This window comes from Pteropus medius, unplaced genomic scaffold (genome assembly GCF_902729225.1).
Source record: "Pteropus medius unplaced genomic scaffold, Ma_sr-lr_union100, whole genome shotgun sequence".
NCBI lineage: Eukaryota > Metazoa > Chordata > Mammalia > Chiroptera > Pteropodidae > Pteropus > Pteropus medius.
This window is the reverse complement of record NW_024351073.1, coordinates 3,516,091-3,543,927: the sequence shown is the minus strand read 5'-3', so window position 1 is coordinate 3,543,927 and position 27,837 is coordinate 3,516,091. Positions and strand designations below refer to the sequence as shown.

Genomic DNA, 27,837 nt, shown 5'->3' with positions numbered 1-27,837 from the left:
ATGAAGGATGTTGGGCTTCTTTTAGCATGTAAAGTAGAATAAGGGTGGTGTTTGGTTATGTGCATTACAGATGCCTAAGATGTTGCGCAGACATTGATTTCTTTCATAATAATAACATTTGTGAACTGGGTAGTGGTGGGTGTTTTCTTTTATGATTTTAGTAATACCATCTGCTTTTAAATGTAAACTTGCTAAGATTTCTACTTTGGGGTTAGGTCGGTTTAGAAGTGATATAAAATCTCTGATGTCCCTTCCTCCCCGTATTCTAAAAATAGGACTTTGCATAATTAAGTAGTATAAGGAACAAGTATTGCAGTCGGGGACCCCCCTCCTTCCACCCCAATCTGATCCCAGCTCCTTCAGCTACAAGGTTGTGAGCTTGGGAAAGTTACGCATCCTCCTACAAGCCTTAGTTTCTTCTTCTGGAATGAGAATAAGATTACTAATTTTGTAGTATTGTTGTGAGGATTCTATTACTTTAAATAACTTAAAATTCCAGATACCTGATAGTTCTCTTCTTACCATGTCCTAAAATATAAATTCATTTTTCTCATTGGTTTCTGTCTCCTCTCCTTATTCGCTTCCATGATTTCACTTAAAGTAAGCTAAAAAACCCACCAAAATAAATTATTTAGAATTTTTTGTGGCCTTTTTACTTTTGCTGAGGGGTAACTCTAAAAATCCAGTTTTGGAATTTTGACACTGCCGTCTGTACACAGCGCCCTCTTCTTCCGCATCCCACCCGCCTCTTCTTTCTTTGGTCTCTGTAGAGAAGACAGATCTCCGTGTTAAGTACGTTAGTCTCCTAACTTCTTGTCATTGTGCTTATGATCTCCAACTCCGGTTATCATCTGCTGCTAGAGCTGAGTACTTTTGGGGGCAGATTGGGGTTACTCGGCACTGCCAAATTATTATGCTAAAATGAAAGTAGGCTTTGGTTTAAAAGACTAAACATAGTTTTATGCTAAAATGGAGCTTAGCCTAGGCGGCTAGAGGAAGCCATTAGTGGTCCCACATGTTTTGGTAAGATGAAATAGATTAGTGTAAGAATAAAATGCTTTATAAATTTAATTGAGCAAATCAATATGTTAAAATATGCAGACTAATTCAGAATCTAGTTCTTTGCACTATGGTGGTCTGCTACCATTTGGAACTCATGATATAATGTGAAGGCTTTCACTTTGATCCTTTTAGATCAAGTCATGACATTCGTCTCTGGTCCTTTGATTCAGATATACTCTCTACCCTTCATTTGCTGCACGGCTTAGTAAGTCTGTAGGTCTGAATGTGTCAAGCCCCCCGCCACAGAAGCACTTCTTCAAGAACACAGACGGAGGATGGCGAGGTCTTGGGTGGATGGTTGATTGAGTGAATGCACTCTTTCAAGTAGTTATAGCTCATCTGTCTTCCGATAGTTCCTTGGGCTTCTAGCAGGCACGTGTCCCATTGTTATTAAGTGAAGCCCAGTATGTATGTTTGACAAGTTAGCAGCGTGGCAGCACTGCTTGCTCCCCAGCCCCGCCGTCGGCTCTGGGATTGTTTGGTTTGGCAGATGGCCAGCTCTCTGCTATAAGATGCATTTCCTTGACAGGACAAAGTACGGAGCCGCATTAGCTGCAAAGTTTACAAAGGTTAGCTAAACACACACAATAAATATTAATAAACAAAAAAGGCCCACCCACCTTTGACTTTGAATTCTGTTTCTTCATTCCATGTGTTGGAGTCCCTGTAGTGTTTGATTAATAACCAGTCTTAGGGTAATTGAGCCTTAAGTATCCTTTGCCTAAGTCATACTGCTCACAGAGCCCTCATTGGCTGCTTTGGTGACTCATTGCCATGATGGATGGAGCTCTGGAATGACTGTTTAGTTCAAGGGGTCTTAGTTGCCTTCTCCTTGCTCCCGTATAAATGTGTTTCTTCATGAGTGCTTATGCTGACCAGCCATGTGTGTGTCTAAGAGCTCTGGAGGGTAAAGGATGTGAACAGGAATAGAGGTGCAGTGCCCTAAGCTTGGACTCCCTGGAAAGCAATCAGACATTGGTCTGTTGACCTGGGCAGTTGCCTCTCTCTAACATTTACACCCTCCGCATAGAGAGAGAGAGTAACAGTAACCTGCTGCCCCTGGAAACTGCCTATTTGGCTGGGTGTCTTGGAATTTACCAGGCCTACATTGTGGACGTTTTCCAATTCTGCACCCTGCTCACTTGAAAACATATTTGGGAACCAGTAATCTTAGACTGCTTAGCCAGAACTCTAGAGAACCAAGGAAGAGAAATAACTTTAACATTATGTCCTTAAGATTGTCGTGGGGCTGTTTGTGAGTGGCTGAGATTTCTGAAGGACCTTGAAAGCCCTTGCATTATCTCTCTTGCTCTCTGGTTCATGCACACCTCTCTTTTTGGGGCCACATTAGGAGGGAACTAACCGTATTGCGTTTATAGGGTACTCGAGTATAATGATGATCCAGAGAAATAAAATTATTCTTCATAGGTATTAATATTTTAACTTGAAAATTATCTCCAACTCCACCTAGCAAAGCAATCCATTTTAGCTAGGGTGAACTATAACTTTTAATTCATTCCTTCAGCAAACGTTTATTGAACACCGACACTAACATAGGCACTTGGATACATTGCCAGAACAGACCAAGATCTTTGCCTATGTGGAACATCTGTTTTAATGGGGGAGGCAGATGATAAGCATAATTAACCGTAACTTATATATTATGTTAAAAGGTGATATATGCTATGAAAAAAAGAAAAAGCAAAGTAAGGGGAGTTATGAGATGTAGTTTTAAATAGAACAGTCTGAGTAGCAGTGACATTTAAGCAAAGACTTGAAGGAGATGAATATCGGCTTGAGTGAACCTATTCTGTGGCAAGAAAACCTAAAATGTGAAAACCTGCCATTTTAACTTAATTTCCCCCTACAGCAGGGAAAACACAGCCACTCTTTCAATAGAACATCTCAACCCCCTTCAGTGGTACAGAGCTTAACAACCACGCTCGTGGAGTGCTGTCAGACGGGAATCAGAAGTCCTGCGGCCTCTGTTACACGTCTTATTAGTTCCTCAGGAATCTCAGAGAAGGATTTGCAGCCATTTAACTGTATGCTGTTTTTATTTTGTTTTGTTTTGTTTTGTTTTTGCCAGTCAGATGGGAGCCAGAATATCCATCAAAATGGATTGCAGAGATTCTTAGATAATTTGTCTTTAAAAAAAAAAAGGTGGGATGGTTACGGAGAAGAAACCAAAGAAATTCAGCCCAAGGTAGATTTAGGAGTCAAATCCTGATTCTCATTTTACTACTGGGACGTAAAATGGCAGTACCTAATTGTGTGTGCCTTTTATTCTTAGCCCTCGTGCGCTGCTTGGTGCGTGATAGATTATTAATAAATACCGAATCGATGTTTCCACTCATTTCTTCTCCCATCACAGTGAGATCGCGGAACCTAGCACGTGCTGTTTCTTTCTATCAACTTTAACTTCATCTTTTTCCCTCTTAATTCTATCCCTGCCATCTCTCCCACCTCTACCGCCGAACTGCAGACAAAAATTAAAAACAGGTCATGGTTCTCACTGAGAACTCCGTGGTTCTTTTCGATCCCAGAACACCACTTACTCTCCTCATGAGTAATGAATTCAGAGGGTCATAACTTCCCCGGCACCTTCTCTTAAACAGCTTTTCACTCCGGTTAATGTAAGTCTTTGTATTCTTTATCTGTTTTACTTCTGCCGTTGTCCTGCTGGTTTATCTCATAGATAAGGAGATACGATTTAATGCCTCCAAATATGTGTCATCCTTGAAAAAGCTTTATGAGATACAGATCTTTGTGAACTAAAAACAGTAACCACCTGGCCTCAATCTGCTGTCCAGAGGGACATGTTGTGTGTGTAAAAGCATGAAACACTGAGATCTAAATCTGCTTCATGGTAAGCAGAACGGAGTTATGTGTGTTTGGCATTCCAAGATGCCAGTCTCACATGGCAGTGGAGCTGGGAAAGGCTAACTGTGGTTTCATGGCTCTCAGGAACAGAGAGGAAGGACGATAGGGAGGAAATATCTTTTTTATTTTTATAGGGTGTCACAAAAAAGTGACAAAATGGAACCCAACCTCAGGAATACAACCTTATAGTTTAGAAAGGAATATCCTAAAAGTTACAGGTAACCATCAAGTTCATAGTCAGTTTGTAGTGAACTAGCCATCAGAGTACCAGCAGGGTTTTTTTCCATTTTTATTTGGCCTCCTTTTGTCGATTACCATGCCTTTTCTTTTCAGAGTGTGGTCCGCTGCCTGTGGCATCCAAAGCTGAACCAGATCATGGTGGGAACAGGAAACGGATTGGCTAAAGTCTACTATGACCCCAATAAGAGTCAGAGGTATTTCAGAAGTATTGCCTGATTTAGATTGATGACAACAACTGGGGGAGTGCTTTTTTTTTTTTTTTTTTTTTACCCTGCTTTTATTTATTTCCTTCTTTGATGGGGATCTACCCTTTTAGAAGATGCAGCTGGCACAGAGTAAAGCCTCAAACTTTTAGTATTGAGTTTTAAAGAGGATTTGGATATCATTCTTGATCCATACAGAATTCAAAGTGAAAGTTTCCCGGGGATTTGCAGTTCTTTAGCTGAAAGGTTGAGTGCAAGGGAACAAGTCCTCCCGCTTTGCATCCTACCCTGGACAGTGGCATTAGCAGTGATGCACGTAAGAGATTAATAAAGCAGGGAACTAACCACTTACAGGAAATGGAAGCAGCCAGTCTGTTTTGTGCCCTTTCTATTTGGCCTTTTATCAGATACTGGTTTAGATGTTTGGCAGTGTGGTTCTCTGCCAGCAGCAGGGGACAACACAAATGCTTTCCCCTCCCAACCCCACGCTCACCCCAAATGCCAAATGTAAGTGTAATCAAGGTGTTTAAAGTTCAGAACACTTCGCTAGAAGCTCAGTTGGTCCCTCAGTTATTTCTGTTTTCCTTGGGCACAAAGATGCATGTGTGTCACCACCCAGAAAAGGGTGGTTTTCTTTCTCTCTGTTAGTGTATAGTGATTGATTAGCTCTTTCTTTAGAGTAAGGCTTAGTAAGCTAGTATTAAAATTAATATGCTAAATTCACTGGGATCCTTCTTGAGAAAGAAAACCCATCCTTTATGAATGAATATTTATTGACCGTAATTTGGCTCTGAATGGAAGCATACAGTCCTGTCTTCCTTCAGAATTTTTTGGACGAGGGTTGGATTGCTTACCCTATAAAATAAAGTTATATGTTGTAGTATTTAAGAACAAATAGGATTTTGCTTATTTTTTAGTAAAGACTTTGAAAATTCCAATATAATATAATTAAGATGAGAAGAAGTCTGTTACACTTCAGAAAACGATGATCTCATTTGACAGCACTTATTTAGAAAGCACTATCTGTGGAGTCTTTACTTTAAGAAATTTGCTTATTTGCATTTGCCTCTCCTGAAAGGAATGGCTCATATTGTTAAGGAGAAGTGAAATGTTCTAAATACACTTTGGGTTAATCCCACACATTCTTGGGCTGTAGCCGCTTGGCAGTTCCAGACACTTGTACTCTCGTATTTGAGATGTGGACAAATTGTCTCTTAGGGTGTAGACCACCTAGATCTCTTTCATGTGGGACATAAACTAAGATTTGGACGCCTGACCTTTAGGGTGAAAAGGTTGATGAGTGTTATTAATATCTCTTTATGATTTTTATGTCTGTAATTTTTTTAGACCAGCCTTCCGCTATGCTACACTCAGTAACCACTGACAGACAGACTTGCTTTCCCATGCATTTAATCTCTTATCACCGAGGCCTGTGAGGCCTCCTTTCTAAGGAAAGTCAAAGGCATGGTGCGATGGTGTGCACAGAGTGTGTTCCTGGAAGTATCTGATACTTTCAACACAGATTTTCTGTTTCTAAGACCAAGTAAAGAAAATAATATACTTTTACCCGCCTCAGGGGAGCAAAATTATGCGTGGTTAAAACCCAGCGGAAGGCGAAACAAGCTGAGACTCTAACCCAGGACTACATCATTACCCGTAAGTTGTTAGCATGGTCTCTTCCTCATACATCTCTCTGCTTCTCTAGTGTGGTGTTGATCTCATGGCTTTAGAGACAAGAAAAGCCCTCAGAGTTCAGGCATATATTACAAAATATCCCGTTAATGTGGACAGGGCTGCGAGTCATGTAACAGCTAACCCCTTTAGCTTCTGTGACTCATCACAGAGACAGAGTTATTTCATGTAACTTTCAACCCAAAACGGAAAAGCCAATTTGAGCCTAATGCATTACTCCATAGCAGCCTTTTAAAGAATAACAATCTGTTCTAAGAATAAACAAGAGAGAGTGCTGGTCTTGGAATCGGGAGACCTGGATGTGTCCAGTCCAATTACTGATGGGCGGTGCGTTGCTGAACCACTGGACTTTATCAGGAGAGGGAGGAGACAAGGTGAAGGGTCTCCCAAGGCTCCCTCTGAAATTCTATGACCAAATGATAGGCTGATCCAGAGATGTTTAGATATAAAATTAACTACCTGGGGTATGATTACAAATCTTACCAGGACAGAGCAGCTTCCCTTGGCTTTGCCACAGAACCTTGTTAATCTGGCAGAGTTTTGTTTCCCAGAGCCACAGTCTCAGACCGGTTAAGGGTAGTGGGTAGGAAGGAAATCTTGGGCGCTCTAGCAGTTGTCATTAGCAGATACCCTTGTGGACTTCATCAGAGTTTCTTTCAGTCTGAAGTCCAGGGGACTGAGTTTTCTTCCTGGTGGTGGGTCTGGTAAAAGACCAACTCCCATGGAACTTATGATCAGTGAAGAGATCCCAGGACACTTTTTGCCAGAGTAGAAGTGTTAAAGTCGGTGTCATAACCAGTCTAGCTCATGTAATTACATGCAGCCTACTTAAATTCCTCCAGCTGTTTGAAGTGAAAAGCTGTATTCCCCACTCCTAAAAAGACTGTTGTGTCGTGTTGCCCAGTAGAGTGGCGGGTGTCTGTGTTTCTCAGCGCCCCTGACTCAAGGCAAGCATGTTCCACTGGTGAGCGTTATGGTCGTGGCCCGGGCTGGGTAGAAGACAGGGGAATACTGGAAGCGTTTTTTGAGACAATATAGACAACTCTGTTATTCATATTATAAGTTCTTTTTAAACCCCTATTCCTTTACCTTCCTCTCCCAGTCCTCTGGAAAAAGTTTTCCCTTTTAAAAGAGATTTTAATCTGCACGTAAGCATTCGAAGAAATTAGGTACTTTTTTTGGTCAAAAAGAAAAAGATATTTAAGTCTTCCCTCCCATTTCATCTCCTTCTCCCCCAGAATGTCAGTTTCTCTTTTAAATTCATATACTCTTTTATATTCTGAAATTTAATTCTGACAGTGAGTAAAAAAAAAAAAATAGTATTTAGAAAAATATTGCTTTGACTTTTATTCTTTTGTTTTGTTCACCATATAGAAGTAGGAATAAGTCCCCATCAAGACACCACGTCAGGAGGTCCAGGCACCTCCTGTGCCTTCAAGGCAACCTTTATCCCAGTTTCAGTGGGCGAAGTGCTCCTCCCTTCCGGTTACTCAGTGTTGTCAGCTCCTCCTGAGAGGTGGTCACATTTCAGAAACGTGTGAAGTGATTCCAGTGTTTATGAGGCATCTGAAGAAACTTCAGGGCTGACAGGCAAGCCGTTGGCATTATTCACATTTGGGTCCTCGAAGAAAAAGTAAATGGCAGTGCCATTAAGTGTTTCTTTTCAAAACCACAGAAATTAAGTTTAACTGCTACCCATGGTTTGGGAAATGGGGAGCCTCACCAATGTTTCCGTGACAGTATTTGACGGTATTTCCTGAGTGCCATTGGTTGCCAGGAGAGGTGAACAATGAGTCTGGTTTCAAACAGAATTGGCTAATTGGTTACAGTAAGACTGTCTTGTATTATTAGAGGAAGGCTGTCATTATGACTTCCATTTCATCCCTCAGTTTGTTAGTCATGCTTTAGCTATGTTTTTGGATGGAAGGGTTATTATTATAATGAAATTTTTTAAATGTGACTTCTCGTAGCTCATGCCCTGCCTATGTTCCGTGAGCCCCGCCAGCGGAGTACAAGGAAGCAGCTGGAGAAGGACCGCCTGGACCCCCTGAAGTCTCACAAACCTGAACCTCCTGTAGCAGGCCCAGGTGACTGTGATGCGCTCGTGGCCTACAAGGCGGGTCGAGGGGCGGGATAGGGTAATTGATACAGAATTAGGAAGAGTTTTTGGGCCTGGATGCTTCTTTGTCTTCAGAGAGATTTTACTAAATGGGGGTTTTCAAACATTTTCTTTTTAGCATCAGAGCTTTTTGCATAGCTGTAAAGGCAGAATCCCAGGGCACGAAACTAATAAAAATGGAGTTGCTGTGTTGACGTAGAGCGCCCGTTCTGCTCGGTTTCTGACTTGAGCCCTTTGGGTGACCTCGGTGCAACTCTGGGACTCCTAGGGACCCAGCGTTAAGACCACTGCTCTCAATGTTGGCTTCCTCTTCCTGTGCCACATTGGGTACTTTGACCAGAATCCAGGCCAGATTAGATTTCACACAAAGCAGAAAATAGCCATCATTTAGTTCTTTGTTGATAAATTGTAGCTACCCATTTCCCTAGAAGATGATGAATAAAAGTCTTTAGAGTTTTTAAGAAATTGGTACCAGAAGAAAGCAAGGCAGCTGTAGCACAGCACGTACCTTTACTAGAATCCCACTATTTGTTATCACTCATGTAGTTTCCTTTTGTCCTAGGCTCACAAGCCTACAGCTTTTGCCTTGTTCATTCATCTGCACCTAGATTCTGGACCTACATCTGTTTGGCCTGCCCCTTCAGCACTGAAAACATTTCATTTATCAATCTCTCTCTGTCTCTCAATCTCTCTCTTTTTTTTTTTTTACATTTTCTCTGCCACTATCCTAATCAAAGTCCCTAAATAGTATTCTGGCCTAGATTATTGAAAACCCTTCTAACTAGGCACCTTATCTCAAGTCACTCTCTCTCTTCACCATCTCATCTGCATTCATCTTACACACAGCTTTTATTCCCAACTCCTCTAGCATTCATATTTCTACTGCCCTTAAACCTTTGTAAGCTTCCTACTGTCTAGTCGCATTTCCAGATTCAGAGTTCCCTACAGTCTGACTCTAACCACTTTTGAGCTTTACACCTCCCTTCTCTCCCACTCAGATGTTCTGATAGGACACTTGGTTCACGCCTGCCCCCAAATGCCCATTGAAACTTCCTTCGTATACTCTTGTACTTAAATCATTCTGCTCTTTGACAATAACCTTCTCTGTCTTTTGAGCTTTCCCCAATTGGATTCATCTCTTTCTAAAGACCCCCTCAATCGCCTCGTTCCAAAGGGCTTTCTCCTTCCCCTAAGTTTTACAGTGATTACTGGCCATACAAATTCTTTGGCAATTAATTGTTTCCTGCCTTATTTAGTCTCTTCATATCTTGATTTATAAAGTTAATCTTTTAATGCTTCTTGGCTTTTCATATGTTTTTTAAAAATCTTCCTAAAAAGTCGTACATTTTGAATACCAGGCATGTTGGGGATTTATTGGGGATCAAACCCCTGCCCTTAAGGAGCTACTAGAACAATTACAGTACAGTAAAATAGTGTGGATTCGTGTGTTCAGCTTATTTGTTTTCTCTCCTTCAAGTTACTTGGAAGATGGTAAGCCCTAGCATATGTTTGTTTAAAACTAAAATAGTATCTAACGAACATTGGTTACTTTTATTAATTGAATTTCAAATGATCATGCTTGAGGAATTTTTTTTTTAAATTAAGTTTACTGAGGTAACATTGGTTAATACGATTATATAATTTTCAGGTGTACATTATCATTTGATATCTGTATATTCTGTTGTGTGTTTACCACCCAAAAAATTGAGGAATTTTTTAAAGGTATATACGTAGCAAACTGTAATTCTTCCTACATTGGTATCATTATGTAAATTAAGCAACTAAGACATAACAAAAATGTCTCTTTCTATTTAAAAATGTTATGGGGAAGTTGAGGTTTAGTGATTTCCTGCTTTTGGTTGTGATTATCATAAATGAAAGCTGAAAGGACCACACTCAAGTGCCCTTGAGATTTTTGTGCTTCGGAGAAGTCTAAGAATCCCCAGCATGCTCAAGACCTTGATTCTGTAGGGAGTGACAAAAATCAGGTAGACGTGACGTTCTGGCCGCTCTCTGGCATCCGTGTCACCGGCTGCCTGATGGTTTCTCAGCATTGTCAGATAAGGACAGCGCACACAAGGTATATACTTGTATATTGTCATGCTCATTCTGTTTCTGATTGGGGTTTTTTTCCTTTGAAACAGGTCGTGGTGGCCGGGTTGGAACCCATGGGGGCACTCTGTCGTCATACATTGTGAAAAACATTGCTTTGGATAAGACCGATGATAGCAATCCCCGGGAGGCCATTTTGCGCCATGCCAAAGCAGCTGAGGACAACCCATACTGGGTTTCTCCAGCATATTCCAAGTAAGAGACGGCCTTTTAAAGAAGAAATATTATTTTGTTTAACGAATTGGGAAGAACATAACAATGGCTGCTTTGAGGCTCTGACTTCTCCATTTCTTGTTTTATTTTTGAGCGTGAAAATAGGCCAGGTACTCACAGTTCTGAAATCTAGGCATTTGTTTGCATCTTAGGACTCTAAAATGGTGAATTTTTAAACTATGCCAGTTCCATTAGAGTTATAGCCTAGTGTAAAGCCATTAATTATGTGAAACCCATTTTACCTGTGATAGAAAATCACTGCCTATATGCTTTATCTTAGTTGAGGAGGGTTAAAAGCAAATGAGGGGAAGGAGTTTGTAGGTCTGTTATTAAGGACTAACTTTTATTTGTAGGGCCCTACATGTAAGTAACACTTACATAGGCAGAGTGGAGCCTGCCTCCCCGGATTCCTTTAAATAGCTTAACATGGGTGAACATGTACTAGTTCTTAAAGCCACTTAAACCAGTACATTTACACCAGAAAACAGTACTATTGCACAATTTTGGTGTTTTTAATTTTTTTATTTTAAACTAATTTTTGACTTTCAGAAAAGTTGTAAAAACAGTACAGAGAATCCATGTATACTCTTAATCCTACTTCCCCTAATGTTAACACCTTATATAACCGTAGTACAATTAGTTAGCAACAACACAAAATTAACACTGGTACAATACTAACCTACAGACCTTATTCGATTTTCCCCAGCTTTCCACTGACATCCGTCCTGCGTTCCGGGAGCCCACCCAGGACACAGATTGCCTTTAGTTGGTCCTTTTCCTTAGTCTCCAGTCATAATAGTTTCTAGTCTTTCTTGTTTTTCGTGACCTGGACGCTTTTGGTGAACATTGGTCTGTTATTTTTATACTTTCTCTCAGTTTAGGTTTGTCTGATATTTTCTTATGATTGGAACGAAGCTATGCATTTTAGGCGAAAATAACACTGGGCGATCTATCCTTCTCAGTGCTAACTTTGATCACTTGGTTAAGGTGCTGTCTGCTAAGCTTCTCCACTGTAAAGTTACTGTACTTACATTTTGAGTTAATAAATTTCTTGGTGGTGATATTTTTAAGACTATGCAAATCCTGTCTCTCCTTAACTTTGCTCTCTAACTTTATCATCCGTTGGTATGTTTGCCTGAAACAGTCATTATTGTGGTGCTTGCCTGAGGATGATTTTTATTTCCCTCTTTTCTTCTGCACTTATTAATTGGAATTCTACAGAAGGAAGAATTGTCTCTTCTCTCACATTTATTTATTTTTCAAGTATTTTTTATATCATTGTGGACTTTGAAATTCTTTCTTTCTTCTATGGGTTAAAATCCAACAGTATCGTCACTTAGTTTGCTGCTCCCCTTGTTCCAGCTTTGGCCAATAGAGTCCCTTTCAGAAGGACTCGCGTCTTCTTACCACCAGATGTCCCAGGCTCATCTTCATTCTCCTTGCCCCAATCCTAGAATCAACCACTTCTCCAAGGAGCCTTGATTCCCTTTGTTGGAGAATGATGTTTAGAAGTCAAGAGGTTCGTACTAGGTGTGCTCATTGCTCCTAAAATGTCATTGCTTCTAGGTCCTCTCTCAGCTGACAAAGCTTGGAAATATATACATGTATACTAACCTCTGTATATATACACATATGTGTTTCTTTATAGATCTCTGTATTTATATTTTAAAACCCTGAGTATAAACTGATGCCTCTGATTTCAGTCCTATACCAAGGTTCATTTAACTTGTCCCCCTTTTCCTATTTGTAACTTCTTTCTCCAATAGTGAAAAACCCAGCTCTTATTATCTATAATATATTTATTTATTTGTTCAATTCTAGTATACACATAAAGTTGTTTCAGAATTACTACCTCCTCCCCCATGAGAAACATTTTTATTACTAGATTACAACATTTGTGTACAGTTCTTTTTGTCTTTTAAACCTTAAAATACCCAGTGAAGATACTGCTTTCCGAAGTTACTTAAGTTAGATCTTTTCTCCTCTACTCCTGTCAATGTGGTTATTATTCTTTTGAAATGCGGTTAGGTTCATTTGCTAGTGTTCTTATTCTTTTTATGGGTTTCTCCTACATTTGTTATTTCTTTAGGGTATATATAGGGTATGTGAACTATGACTGTGGTGCTAGGAGTCAGAACTTTAAAAGAGATATACTCAGAGAAGTCTCAGTCCCTCGTCACCCCTGCTCCCCTGTTCCAAACACCACCCTCTCATTTCAGTCCTTTCCCCACTCACCCCCTATAGGTAAACCAATTGCTAGTTTCTGGCTTATCTTGTATTTCTTTTGTACAAATGAGCAAGTATATATTTTCTTATATCCTCTTCTTTCTTGCATCAAGGATAGCATGGTGTAAATACTCTTTTGGGCTTTGATTTTTTTCACTTAGTAGTGTGCTCTGGAAATCACTCAACATCAGTTCATAGAACTCATTCTCATTCTTTGTCATAGCTGCATAGTACATTATTATATGGATGTACCAGAGTTCATTCAGCCACTCTCCTGTGTATGGGTATCTAAGTTGTTCCCAGTATTTTGCAGTTACTAATAATGCTTCAGTGAGTAAAATCGTGCATGTGCATTTTTGTATTGTGGGACATGTATTCATTTTTTTTTTCTTGATGTCCTTAAGTATTGCTAAAGCTTTCTCTTCAATTATGAGAAAACTGGACCTTGCTCACTTTTCAAAACATTAATATGCTGGGAAAAAATCCCTTATGAACCAGTTCAACTTACATGTTATACTGACATCAGTTTTCTGTCTACTAATCATTATGAGCTACTTTGCATAAAAGAAAAACACATTGTCTTAGCTTGGGTTCCTTTGAAACAGATCTGGAAATAAAGATTCTTATAAAGGTGATTTACTAGTAAGCATTCCCAGAGAAAACCAATAGGGCAGCGGAGAAGTGTAATGAGGCCAAGCAAGGGTATAGGATTAAGCAGAGTTCCAAGAAAGGGCATTTTGGCTCCGTCCTATGAGGTAATCCTGGATATCCTGGTCTGAAGCACAGTAACTGGAGTATTTATACTCCAGGATCTGTTGGTCACTGGTAATGGCTGGAATTGGGGTTGGGGAAGACATTCCCAGGCATTTTCAGCTCTCTAGGGCTTTAGCTACCTGCTGACAGCTCTCTGACAGAGAGAGGTGCTGCTGTTGTGAGTGAAAGCACCTCACACAAAAATGCTAAAGGGATCTGAGGGTATCTTTGGGGCACTGCATCCTCTGCTATACATGTTGTAATAGGACAAACTTTACTGAGTGATGTTGGTAGTTGTTCACAATATGTGTTAATAACCAGGCAGTACAGATGGAACAGCTCTGAATAATTAGTTGGATAATATTACAACAGTTAAGAGGGTCATGTCAAGGCTGGCCAGCTAAATAGTGTGCATTTAGCCTTCATTTGTATAGAATTTGTGTGTGTGTAAGCTATATTACCACATCATTGGCAGTCAGATAAGCTTATAAATTATGCCTCTGTTGACATTTCTGTTTTTAATAGAGTAGTTACTTTCTGTTATACTTCAAAAAACTTGTTTAGAAAATATACTGAAAATTAGCTGAGCAAAGAAGCATAAACAGAGCCATGGTTTAAAATTTGCTAAACATAGAATTATTTTAATAGTGAAATGCTCCAAATATATGTCTATATATATTTATACACAAAGTAAATCATTGAGGTGTCTCCACAGATATCGAAATAATACTGTTTGGTGATTATTGATATTAGTAATGTATAATTCACAGGAAGGTATCAAAGATCAAACTTACTACTGAAGAAAATGAGACACTGAGAATATACTTTTAGAACCTGCTGGATATCAAGTCATTGCTAGAACCCAGGCCAGGAAACTGACCTTAGAATTTCCAGGTTATTGTTCTAACTTCTAACAACTAATTCTGATAGAGGATCAGACTTCAATTCAGTATGTAATTTTCATGTCCGAGATTTTAAGTAATGTATGCATACAGAGTAAAAAAAAAAAAAAATCCAACAGTGCTAAAGAGTAGACAGTGGAAATTTGAAAATCTCCCTTTCACTTTAACACCCAGTTCCTTCATTCACCCAGAACCACTGACAGATTCTTGTATTTCCTCAGAGAGAGAGTCCATGTATAAATGAGCAGATATGTGTGTAGATACGTTCATTGTTTTAAGTGCACAGGTATATAGCATGTTTTATGAGCTGGGTTTTTTTTTGTCGTTATTGTTGTTGGTTGCTTGCTTGGTTTTTTTACTTCGTTTTTTACTTAGGAAACCTTGCACCAAATCTCAACATACCTTTCTAGCGCAGTCTTTAAACTTTCTGGATGTTTTCCACTGATGGATATATTATACTTTTCTAAGACAATACCCTATTGAAGGTCATTTACACTGTTTTCAGTCTTTTGCTTTCATAAACAATACTGAAATTAATCTCTTTGGACATACATATTTGCCCACCTGTGCAAAATTTCTAGAAATAGAATTGCAAAGTCAAAGGGTATTTGCATTTTAAATTTATGTAGATGGTGCCCAGTTTTCCTCCAAACAGACTTTTTAACTAATTTATTCAATATATTAGTGCCTCCTCCCCCTCATCCTTGCTAAGAGTGTAGTTCCTTTTATCTTTGCCAATCTGATAGGTGAAAACTTGTGTTCTATTCTAGTTTACACTTACACTTTTATATGTTTAAGTACCTTTTCATGTATTAAAAGACTTTTACTCCTGCAGACTTTCTATTTGTCTCTTGCCCGTTTGACTGGTCTTTTTCTTATTGGTTTGTAAGAATTCTTTCTTAAGGAGCTTAACCCTTTGTATGCCATGTATTGCAAATATTTCTATCAATTATTTTTTATTTGACTTTATCTGTGGCATTTTTCTCATGTGAAAAAAAATTAATGTAGTCAGTTTTATAAATTTGTTCTTTCTTGAGTTTCATTTTACTTAGGAAGACCTCCACTCTTGAAGATTATTCTTTATATGTATGTATGTATGTTTCACTCACAAGATTATTTTTTAAATTCCTCTATCTTTCTCTTTAATATATATTTTAAAATAATTAAATCTTTGATTCACCTGGAATTATTTTAGTGAAAGGAGTGAGATAGGCATATTCATTTCCTGTGACCACCATAACAAATTACCACAAACTTGGTTGCTTAAAAAGCAAAAATTGATTCTCTCGCTGTCTGGAAGCCAGAAGTCTGAAACTAAGGTGTTGGCCAGAGCTGCTCCCCATGTAGAGGCTTTAGCGGAAAATTCGTTCCATGCCTCTTCTAGCTTCTGGAGGTTGCATGCTTACTTGGCTTGTAGCCACATTACTCCAATCCCTGCTTAGCTTTCCCATGGCCTTCTACATGTGTTGGTCTTCTTTTCTGTCTCATAGAATACCAATGATGTCATTTAGGGCCCACCTGAGATAATCCAGGATTATTTTCTCATTTTAAGATCCTTAATCACGTCTGCAAAGACTTTTGTTCCAAATAAGTTAACATTCACAGATTCCAGGGATTTAAAGTAGATATTTTAGGGGAGGACCATTTTGTAGCTTACCACAGTAGAGCTCCAATTTAATTTTTTCTAGTTAGTTAGCCAGTTGTTACAATAATTTGTAATTTTACTCATTGAATTGAAATGACTTATTTATTGTATCCACAGCACTTACATATGAATTTTAGCCAATTTCTGGGCTCTCTGTTCTGTTCTGTTACTTGGTCTATTCAAGTATCAATACCAAACAGTTTTATTGTAGGGCTGCCTGTTCTCGTTATTGTTTTTATCAGAATTTTTCTGTAAGAATTGATACTGCTCTAGTATTTGTGGAGCTTATATTCTAGTAGACAGAGACAGTAAATAAATCCATAAAGGTTAGATGGTAGCAAGTACAAAAAAGAAAACTAAAATAGAGATGGGGTACACAGGGCAACCAGGGGGAGAAAAGAGCACTACTTTTAGATAGGTGATCAGGTAGAACCTCTGCTAAACCAATCTTTGACCTAAATGTAATGAGGGAATGAGCCGTGAAGATATCCAAGGGCAGAACATCCCATGCGAAGGAAACACCATATGAAGACCAGAGACAGATTCATCTGAAACAGATGCTGAATTTTACTGAGTTCCTTTATCATATCTCTGTGGAAGCAATCATATGACTTTTCTACTTTGATCAATGAATATGATGAGTTATATTATTGAATTTCCTCATATTGAATCATCCTTACATCTTCGGTGTGATCCTCACATAGTTATGATTTATTCTTCCCTCAGGTGTTAGACTGGCTTCGTAAAAATTTCATGTGCTTTTTTCCTATATTTACTCTCAAACTATTTTAAATATTATTAAATCTATTTGTAAAAATTTGATAGAATTTACCTGTGAAACTCTCCAAGCCTGGTGTTTTGTGGAGGAGGCGTGGTAAGTAGTAATTCATTAATTTTTCTCTTTCTTTTCCATTTCCTCATGGTAAGTAATTTGGATTTTCTGACTTTTCTGAATCTGTTTGGTAATTAACATTTTCTTAGAAAATTATTCATCCAGAGTTTCAACTTTCTTTAAATAGAATTAGTTCAAGTGGAAATTATTTGTATTCACTGGCGACCATTACCTAATGATATTTTCCTGCACTATAGGTGATTTAGTTAAATTTACAGTTGAATAATACGCTAGTTTTATAGTAGCGCTGCAAAGTGTATAGAACAGATATTGTCGTGTCCTCACCTTAAATGTGAGGAGGCCAAAGCTTAGAGACTTAAGTGATTGCAGCTAGAACTAGACTTCATTTCTTCTGATCACTAATCTAATGAGCTCTTCAGAGCATTGCAATCTCCCTTCGCATACACCTGCTGCATTTTGTTTCTATGTCTTCCCTTCCACCCAATTTTTATCACCTTACATTTATTGCATAGTAATTAAGTTCACGGCACTGTCTGTCTGTGGCATGTAATTTGTTAGCCAGAATTGCAGTGCTACTTCTCCTGTGTTCACCTGCTAGAGGATACTATTTACTGCCAAGTGGCAAAGTGTTTGAAGGGAAGCTAATATTTAAAAGGATCTTTTCATAAAGGTCACTGTAATTGAGAATGTGTGTCTGGTTGTTTTTCTTCACTGCAATTGACTTCTGTCAGTGATGAAATGAAGATTTACTGTATCTTGCTTTATCACAGAAAAGCACGATTAGACATTACACAAATCTACCTGCTGTGCATAACATATACTCACTTTTATTTTCCAGTGTTGATAATAAAGCATCTTTGAACACTTTACATTTATCGAGTGAGTATTTAAGCTTCATTCCTGGCACTAGCAGTGTAATAGCCATGAAAGTTTTAAAACACAGCAGGATCACAGAGAACTCTTGTTCAGTAACACACGGGCAGATTCGATTACAGTTTCTTGTTAAAAGATACTGCTGGAAGGAGGGGAAAGGAGCTGGCTGGAGAGTGGGCAGGATATAGATCCAGAATGCTATTAGCTTACACATCAGACAGGGATACATGTGTGTGGGAGCCTGGACTCTGGCCAGTATCCTGACAGCCTGACAGCTCTGTCAGCCATGGTCACTTTTCTTGCCAGATAAGCTGCCATCATTGCTGGTTCAGTCAATTTAATTTTCAGTGTGCATGTTTTGTCTGATATGGGATACATGGATGGATATGTATGTGTATTAAAATGTCATTCCCACCTATAAAGTATCCGTTTAAAGTCGTGTTGAGTTAGTAGGCAATATTTAAAGAAGCCACTTTTTGAGTGAGTAAAGGTTTATTTGTGTCAGGAAGAGACATAAACCCACAGAGAAAAATGTAACTTTTTTCCTGAGTTATATTTAAGTGACTGATCACCACTTACCACCATATTCCTATGTAAAGGCCAGTGTTTCTCAAAGTGATTTTGTGGACTGTCTTTGTCAGTTGAGGGTGGGAATAGAAAGGTTTAAAATGCAGATTTCTTTGGATAAACGCCCAGGAGTACAATTGCTGGGTCAAAAGGTATATCCATTTTTAATTTTTTGAGAAACCTCCAGACTGTTTTCCATAGTGGGTGCACCAATTACAATCCCACCAACAGTGTATGAGGGTTCCCTTTTCTCCACATCCTCTCCAATACTTGTTGTTCTTTGATTTATTGATAATAGCCATTCTGACAGACGTGAGGTGATATCTCATTGTGGTTTTAACTTGCATTTCTCTGATGATTAGTGACCTTGAGCATGTTTTTATATGTCTATTGGCCATTTGTATTTCCTCTTTGGAGAAATAATCTGTTCAAGTCTGCTGCCCATTTTTTAATTGGATTGTTTGTTTGTTTGTTTTTTTGTTGTTGTTGAGTTATATGAGTTCTTTATATATTTTGGATATTAACCTTTTGTCAGATGTATCATAAGTGAATATCTTCTCCCATTCAGTTGGTTGTATTTTCATTTTGTTGATGGTTTCCTTTACTAAATGCACATCAACAGATGATTGGATAAAGAAGTTATGGTTCATATATACAATGAAATATTACTCAGCCATTAAAAAAATGCAATCCTAAAAAAAAGTGAAATCCTACCATTTGCAATGACGTGAATGGACCTAGAGGTTATTATGCTGAGTGAAATAAGTCAGACAGAGAAAGATAAATACCATATGATTTCACTTACATGTGGAATCTAAAGAACAAAAAGAACAAACTTATTACAAACAGACTCACAAATATAGAGGACAATCTGGTGATGGCCAGAGGGGAGAGGGGTTGCGGGGCTGGGAGAATAGGGTGATAGTAGTTTATAGATGGTCATGGGGATGGGGAGCACGGCATAGGGAATGCAGTCAGCATTAATGTAATGGCTAGGTGGAGAGCCAGAGGAGAGAAAGAACAACCAGGGGGATCATTTTATAAACTATATAAATGTTTAATCAATGTACTGTATACTCGAACTAATAATAAAATAAAAATTTTTAAAATGCACATTTCTGGACTCCACTCCAGACCAACTCAATTAGACTGTGACATTGGGGCTAGGAATCTGCATCTTAAGAAGTTCCCCAGGTGATTATTTTGCACACTAAAGTTTGGTAACAAAAAGATCACAAATGATTTACCTTTAGGAAAATTCAAATGTTCATAATAGATCATTTAGATTATAGAGATTCAAACTGAAGACAGATTACATAACAAAAGTATTTCCCTCAGGATTTAAAATATCGTATTTAATATATAAACATATTAATACATATTAATATATAAGTTATTTTATCAAATATGTTCTAAATACAACTTTTTAAAGGTATACCTATTATATAGAATTAGGAACACCTGATAGCCAAAGCAAGCTATATAATAATAGTGATAGTTTTACACCATGCCAGGCTTATTTAAAAACTTCATATATTATTCATCTAATCCTCATAGCAGTACTATGAGGTAAGTGGCATTATTGTCCCTATTTTATAGATGAGGAAACTGAGGCTTATAACTTGACCAAAGCTACATGGGTAGCAGGTGGCAGAATTAGAGTTTGAACACAGTGGCCTGGCTTCAGAGTCAAGCTCCTACTTTTGACTACTGCAGTATACTGCTTCTTATCACAAAGCAACTGATAGTAGATATTGAAAAAGTTGAATGAAAGTGAAGCTGAAAGGATTATTGCGTGAGCCATCAAGGATTAGCAGAACACTAGGAGTGCGAATCAGAAGTTCTGGGGTTTAGTTCCTGCTATGAGATTCACCTGCCTTCACTGAGACCATTGCCAGTGTATGAAGTCCAAGAGTGGGGCTACACTAATGCCCAGCTTTCATACGTGTTTTTGAATAGAAATTGTGGCATACACGGTTACATATTTTATAAATGTGACTTAGAGAGGGCACTGATGATACCTGGGCTGCCTCAGGTCTGTCTGTGTGCTCTTCAAAGATTTAATCATTCTCACTTGTTTAGCCACTTGGCAGTAAGGTAGCTAACTGTGATTTTAGAGGGTTCCTTTTGTTTTCTTTCTCTCTTTTTTTGTTTGTTTCTAGTTTCCACAGATTTCGTATGCGTCCCTTTCTCCATCCTCACCCAGTCTTTGGCCTCTCATACATTACATTGTGAGTTAGTATGCCCTATATAATGAGTCTGACATATGTTTATCTATTTTCCAAAATGTTATTTTTCATTTCCTGAAGAAAAGAGAACATTCTTTATCTAGAAACATCTTATTACCTTTCATTGTCTTATGTGTCCCTAATATATATATTTTTTAGATGTATCTTTGACTAGCTCTTTACCAGAAAGAAGGAACCATTTCAAGTGGAATCTTTTGCTCAGGCCCTTTATTTAGTCTTAATAATTCTGCAATTGTGATGAATGGGTCAGAGTTCAGCTGGACCGTATTCATCCTAACAGGATTAACAAGTGTGTCAGATTGTCAAGTCATGGCTATAATTGACTTTGGCTTTGAGGTTTTCCAACATAATAAACAATGGGCCCTGCGCCAAAAAAGCTGTGGTTTATACTCACATACAGATGACTAAATATTACAAGTGATTTCCCCTCATACTCATTTTATTATCCTGGAGCTCACTTTATGTTTTTTGAATGAATCATATCAGAAGAATATCCGTCTTAGAATTTGACCTGTGGACCTTCCACTGCATCTGGAAACATCGCAAGGCTTCTCTCTGGCCTGAGCGCTAGAGGAGGAGTGTTAGAGGCCTAGGTAGAGCTTAGTCAGAAGAGAAAGGGCAGCCCTGCTCACACGGATTCTGTTGCACAAACAGTGCACCCCGAAATGCTCTTTTTGAAGGTTGCAGAGGAAAATCATTATTTATTACTGACTCTTCTGCACACAATTCCTCTGGATGGAAACACTGATGGTGGGACTCAGTTTCTTTTGGGCTTTTGTCATTTTTCTTTAACACAGTTGCTGGGAAAGATTCACTTTGTAAAAATAATACTGAGAATTCAGTTTTTAAAATGTTCCAAGGGGAAATTAATTAGCACAAAGTATCAGATAATCAGAATTTATAAATTTGAGAAAGACATTCGCTTTATGAAATAGTGACTATTAGCAAATGCAGAGTTTACTGAAGCTAAAACAAAATAAAACAAAAAAAAAAAACCATTCAGCCTTCTGTTTATTTAACGGTTAGCAGCAATAACTATGTTGATATCTAATCTCTTCTCCTTTTCTTGGTAACTCTAGTAAACAAGTTGACATGTATAGTCAAGTGAAAAATGTTTACTATTTGCCAAGTGAGTTAATCAGAACTAGAAAACACAAGTTTCTCATCAGCCTTCTGTATGTTTAAGTTTCCAGTTAACACTTAGAAAAATGGGTAAGTGTGGGACATAAGCCAGTAATAAAATAAACGGTCTGGATAAAGCTGATTTCAATAAGGTTGGTACTTTACTGGTTCTCAGTGAGGCTTACTTTACAACCTGTTGAGTACCCACAGTGGTTATACCTTTGGCTGAAAGGAATGTTCCCCTTATTTTCTTTTTCAAGTCTCTTTATAGGCTTTTGTTTGGGGCAACTGAGATAAATCTGCCATGAGGCTGTATGTTTGAGTTGACAAAGGAGGTATAGAATTCTGAAGGAACTGATTAAATAAAACACAGGGTATCAGTGGGTAATGGAAATGCTTTCCTGAAGTGGTGGGATATATTTCTTAGACATTACTTATTTACATGTGTATTTCCTGAGTTGTTGCCAGGTCTTCAGTACCCATTTAGTTTGGTTAGTTCTGTTTTTCCTTGTGGAAGCACCCAGTGGAGTCTGTGTGAAGATCAGTGTACAAATTCCGTTTCTTCAACCAGCCCAGAAGGGAATCCATTTTTGTGGCCAGTGACAATGTTAGTAGAGACTTAGAGGATTTTTTGTTGTTTATTTGTTAGTTTCCCATTGGTTTTAAAAACAGGAATTTCTGGACTAACTGTTGGTGATTTTCAAAAATCCATAGTTAATGATATTATCTTGCTCTTTTGCAAAATGTCATTTTCTCCCAAGTTGATATTGTTGATTTGTCTTAGTGAGTAGAAGTTTTCAAGTGCCATATGTGTGAAGAGGCCATCCTTGGAAGAAATCTCCGTTTCATTCTATTCTAAGTCTGCTTGATTTTGCTCTAATCACCACTTGCCCTCAGTTTAAATTTCTCTGAAAAGTTGTGTGGACTAAAGAAATCTGGCTTTTATGCCCCAGATAATTTAAATATCCTTTTTTTTTTTTTTTTTTGTCTGCCTCTTATATGGCTTTCCAAAAAAAATTTCAAAAGAAGAGCTGCTGGATATAAATTCAAAGATAAAAATTGCTGACAAAGAAAAACTGCAAGATTGAAAGCTATAATTCTCATTTTGCTTCTATAAACACTGACATTCCCTAGATTAGACAGAGATGATCAGTTTACTTAAGTCATATCATCATTTTTGAAGATCCTGTCTTTATTCAGCAAACAATATACAGCTCTGATGGAAGGTTTTGAACTCTGCTGTAAGAATGTTGTTTTGGGGGCAGGGTGGGTAGGAGTGAGGGAAACTTCCTTCTGTGGGCCACACTTCACCTCCCTATGCTTAACTCCTGAGAGTTAAAGACTGCTCTTTAAAGGGTGGGCTGTGAGCGTGCAACCTCAAACTTCATTCCTTCACCAAGTCTTCAGTAGCATCTTACGGGTCCAACTTCTCCAGATATGAGAAATAGTCTTCTGTAGTAGGAGGAAACTCATCATGTGTAAAAATTTATGTTAAGAAGACAAATTCTTACTAATTCCAGAGCCCTGGTTTATTCCCTTCTCTCCCAAGCTCAGGGAGAGATGACACTTCCGGCAGGTGTCTTCGTAGTGTGGTCCACCAACCAGTGCTGACGAGATGAGTGTAGGAATTGAGAGTAGCCCCTTAGCAAATTTATAGCAATTTGATACACTAATTGAATCTAATAAAAACTTGGACTTGTATTTGTAGTCTTTTTATTTTTCTAGAAATATATTATTTGGAAGGGATTAGAAATTAGAAAGCAAAGACTGGCCTTGTACCACACATGGTTTGAGAAGCACTATGCTGGACACGGCCCCAGGTGGGAGGCTGAGGCCCTCTCTAAGGTGCCACCTTTTTATCCTAGGAAGGGGGTTTGTTATTCCTTATTCTCAAGTCCAAGAGTCTAGTTCTTTTTTTTTTTAATTAAAAAAAATTTTTGTTTTATTTTGGTAAAGTAACACAAAATTTACCATCTTATATCATTTTTAAGTATACATTTCAGTAGTGTTAAGGAAATTTGTGTTTTTGTGCAACCAATCTCCAGAACTCTTTTTATCTTGCAAAAGTAAAACTCTATGCCCACTAAAAAACAACTCTTCATTTCCCTCTCCACCCAGCCCCTCGCAACCATCATTCTACTTTCTATCTTTGACTACTATGAATTTGACTACTCTAGATAACTTACATAAGTGGAATGATATGGTATTTGTGACTGGCCTGTTTCACTTAACATAATGTCCTCAAGGTTCATCCATGTAGCATGTGTCAGAATTTTCTCCCTTTTTAAGGTTGAATAATATTCCATTATATGTATATGCCACATTTTGTTTTACCTGTTCATCCATCCATGGACATTAGATTACTTTCACCTTTTGGCTATTCTGAATAATGCTGTGCCGAACATGGGTGTACAAATATTTCTTCAAAATGCTTCTTTCCATTCTTTTGGGCATATATCCAGAAGTGGCATTGCTAGGTCACATAGTAATTCTACTTTTAATTTTCTGAGAAACTGCCATACTGTTTTCTATATCAGCTGCACCATTTTACATTTCCACCAACAGTGCACAAGGGTTTCAGTTTCTCTGTCCTGGCCAGTACCTGTAATTTTCTATTTTGTTTGTTCGTTTGATTGATGGTAGTCACCTAAGTGGGTGTGAGGTGGTATCTCCTTGTAGTTTTGATTTGCATTTCTCTAGTAATTAGTGATGTTGAGCATCTTTCCATGTGCTTATTGGAAATTGTCTGTCTTTGGAGAAATGGCTATTCAAGTTCTTTATCAAGTTTTTAATTGTTTTGGGGGGGATTTTGTTGTTGCTGTTGCTGTTGAGTTGTAGGAGTTCTTTATATATTTTAGATATTAATCCCTTATCGGATATATGATTTGCAGATATTTTCTCCCATTCCATACATTGCCATTTCAGTCTATTGATTGTGTCCATCAATGCACAGAAATTTTAAATTTTGCTGTAGCCCATTTTTTCTATTTTTCTTTTACTGCCTGTACTTTTGATATCATATCAAAGAAAATATTGCCAAATCCAGTGTCATAAAACTTTCCTTATGTTTTCTTCTAGGAGTTTTATAGTTTTGCTCTTAGATTTAGCTCTTTGATCCATTTTGAGGAATTTTTAGACATGATGTAAGGTAAGGGTTCAATTTCATTCATCACATATGGATATACAATTTGTTGAAAAGAGCCTAGTTCTTAGACTCCATTTTTCCCTACTTGGTCAACAAAATGACCAAGAACAAGTGATCAACAAGCACTGCTGGGAAAATTTGGACACTGGTTTATGCCTTGATTTTGGCCATCGGGGAAGGGGAGCATGGCTGTTTGAAAGCTAAGTGTCATGATTTGATGTTGCAGACATATCATGTTATTAACTAATGACATTGTTATTAGTTAAAAAGTGGAATTTTAAATAAATTTTGTGGAGTTTTGCAAAGAGGACCATTCCACCTTCCAAACAAGTTGATATCCCTTAAGTTAAAGTACCTGGAGAGGAAATGCAAACTGTTGTGGTCTGGTAAGAGACAGTGTAAGTGACCCTGATGTAAAAATTTACTCAGTGAATTTTGCCCAGTTTAATACTAGAGAGGGGAAAAAGTTATCTCCTTCAAAAAAATGATTTTTTTCTTTTGTCTTGGCTGCTAGGAAATTCTGTACTAAGTTTTGTGCTCAGTTATATACCTTTTCATTCCTTGGTTCTTGACCTTCTACTCATTGTTTTATTTTGATTTTCTTTATAAGCCAAATTTATTGAGGTATAATTTACATACAATAAAACACAAAAAAACACTCATTTCAAGTCTTGACAAATGTGTACATCTGCATAATCACGACTTCAGTCAAGATTATAGAATATTTCCATCCCCCCAAAACGTTTTCTCATGCCTTTTTGCAATCATTACTCCCTTTCTGCCCTTTGTTAAATAGTTCCATTGATTTTCTACCTTTCTGTGTCAGCCACCAATCTGCTAAAAATACTTTTGGAAGTAGGTGGAATAGAGAAGAGTAACTACTTAAATGAAATAGCCTTTTCAAGCTCTAGGTTTTCTTCCTATGATCTGTCATTCGTTTTCTTTTTTATATCCAAAAAAGCAGCATTACAGCTTTTTAGTACTTAAGTCCCATTGCAACGAATGTCTTATGAGGCATTACCAAATATCTTTAGAATACCATATATTTTTCCCTTGTAGAAATTAAATCTCTAATTCAAAGGATTTTTAAAACCAGGGTTTATCCATATCTAAGTGGTCACCATTTTGCCAGAAGATGAAATATGTAATGAGCACCAGTTGCCTTGTAGCATGTTAGAACGCCAGTAATTACAGAAATTGCTTTCTAGTAATTTAGCAACTCATGACCTATGAAAATCTGCAGCTGCTTTTGAAAATGTTAGAGCTATGGCTTGGGCGTAAATGCCATAGCAGTGTCTTGAAGTGACAACAAAAAGTTTAATGAGGTGGATTGTGTATGGCGACAGCTTGGGCTCTCTAGGTAGGTATGTGAGGTAACTGGAGAGACAGAAATTGTGACCGATTAATGTGCGAAGACTTCTGTTACATGGCTTGCATCAGAGCAGCATCAGCATGACTGTGAATGGTTTATACTTCTTCCTCAAGATAATAAAGAAGGAGCAAGAAGTAATAAAAGGTCTCAATGCCGTTTTCATTTACCAAATAAAAAGAATTATTGTTTTTATTATATTTACCATTCTGGAATTACCTCAGTATAATGAATTGTACTCTAAAATGTGTAAGCTAAAATATGTCATCTTCAGATATAATGCTTTAATGTTTTCTTATAATGTGGTAGAGCTGATTTTTAAAAGGAAATCAGCAGCAGTATGACCAAGAGGGGAATAAATTATAATCATTTGATATTTTATTGGAATTATTTTCTGTGTGAACAGTGTAAAAGGAATGTCATTGAACCAGATATGTTTACAAAACACAGAAAGTCCTAATGCAAGATGGCTTGACGTCCTGCATGCCAGGATTATAGCAGCGGTACTCAGCGGTATTTCCCCAAATGCTTGACATTTCCATGCATTGATCTGGGTAGTGGGGGGAAGGGAATGTTCCCTCATTTGCTTTGTTTTGAATTTTTACTGGCAGTGCTCAAATTACTGCATATGTTATCTGTTGTTTTAAATTCATTAGATAAGAAAACTATTAACTCAAATTCTCCTATCTGTGTACACCATAATCACCTGAATTTGGACTATTTAAGTCTAGGAAAAGCCCAGAGAGCTACAAAGATCATGTAGATTCTTGCTTGATGACTATAATCTGACCTCTCAAATGGTTCCAGTTAGCTTGAGTTTGAGGTAAAGGTTGGTTACGGATGTTTGAGGTTCCACTGAATTTCATTTGTTTTCATTTTATTTAAGGAAAGGAAAATATACATAGTCTACCACAGAGGGAAAACCTTTAAAAGACTCTTTGGCTCTTTTCTTGAACATTATTAAATTTTCATTATCCCTTTCTTTGCCAGAAGTTTAACGATTAATATTTAATAATTGAGATGTAATTCATTTCCCAAATGTGCTTCCACTTGATGAAAAGTAGCAAAGTCTAATCTAATAAACACTTGCCGACTACATTTTTCCTCTTTAACTTTCTTTCAGGACTCAGCCCAAAACTATGTTTGCACAAGTTGAATCTGATGATGAGGAAACAAAGAATGAGCCAGAATGGAAAAAACGTAAAATCTGAAGAATGTTATATCGGAGCTGTTTGCATGGGGTGGGGGGATGGATATTGGACGGTTTGTTTTTGTAATGAAATAAAAAATACATTTTTTATGAACAGATTTTGTCCTTTGCATTATTGAACTATTCAAAAGGTTGGTAGCTACCCTTTCCTAAAATTGTGCTTGTATTTTCTTATCTATGACTATTAAACTGTATTATAAATAAATAAGAAACAGATTCTTAGCCTATTACCAAGTACTTTAGGTATTTGGAAACTTTATTCAACAGTTATTGGTCTTGTGCAGATTCTCATAACTTTGGAAGAAGGGAATGTGCATTGAGATGTACATCTGTCTCGAGCAATTCTAGGAGCGTGATATGGAAATAGACATCAAAAAGTTTAATATTTCTGTATAATAT

General features: G+C 37.7%; 1 protein-coding gene across 1 annotated transcript in view; it reads left to right on the top strand.

Annotated features, from left to right (window-relative positions):
* The window catches only part of WDR70 (WD repeat domain 70), a 225,016-nt gene extending 197,484 nt beyond the window's left edge, over window positions 1–27,532 (top strand). The window contains exons 14-18 of the mRNA XM_039842639.1: window positions 4,279–4,379; window positions 5,965–6,044; window positions 8,051–8,167; window positions 10,344–10,506; window positions 27,352–27,532. Of these exons, the coding sequence (XP_039698573.1) occupies window positions 4,279–4,379; window positions 5,965–6,044; window positions 8,051–8,167; window positions 10,344–10,506; window positions 27,352–27,439 (549 nt within the window). The 3' untranslated portion in view covers window positions 27,440–27,532. The remainder of the gene's footprint in view (window positions 1–4,278; window positions 4,380–5,964; window positions 6,045–8,050; window positions 8,168–10,343; window positions 10,507–27,351) is intronic.
* The last annotated feature ends 305 nt before the right edge of the window (window positions 27,533–27,837 follow it).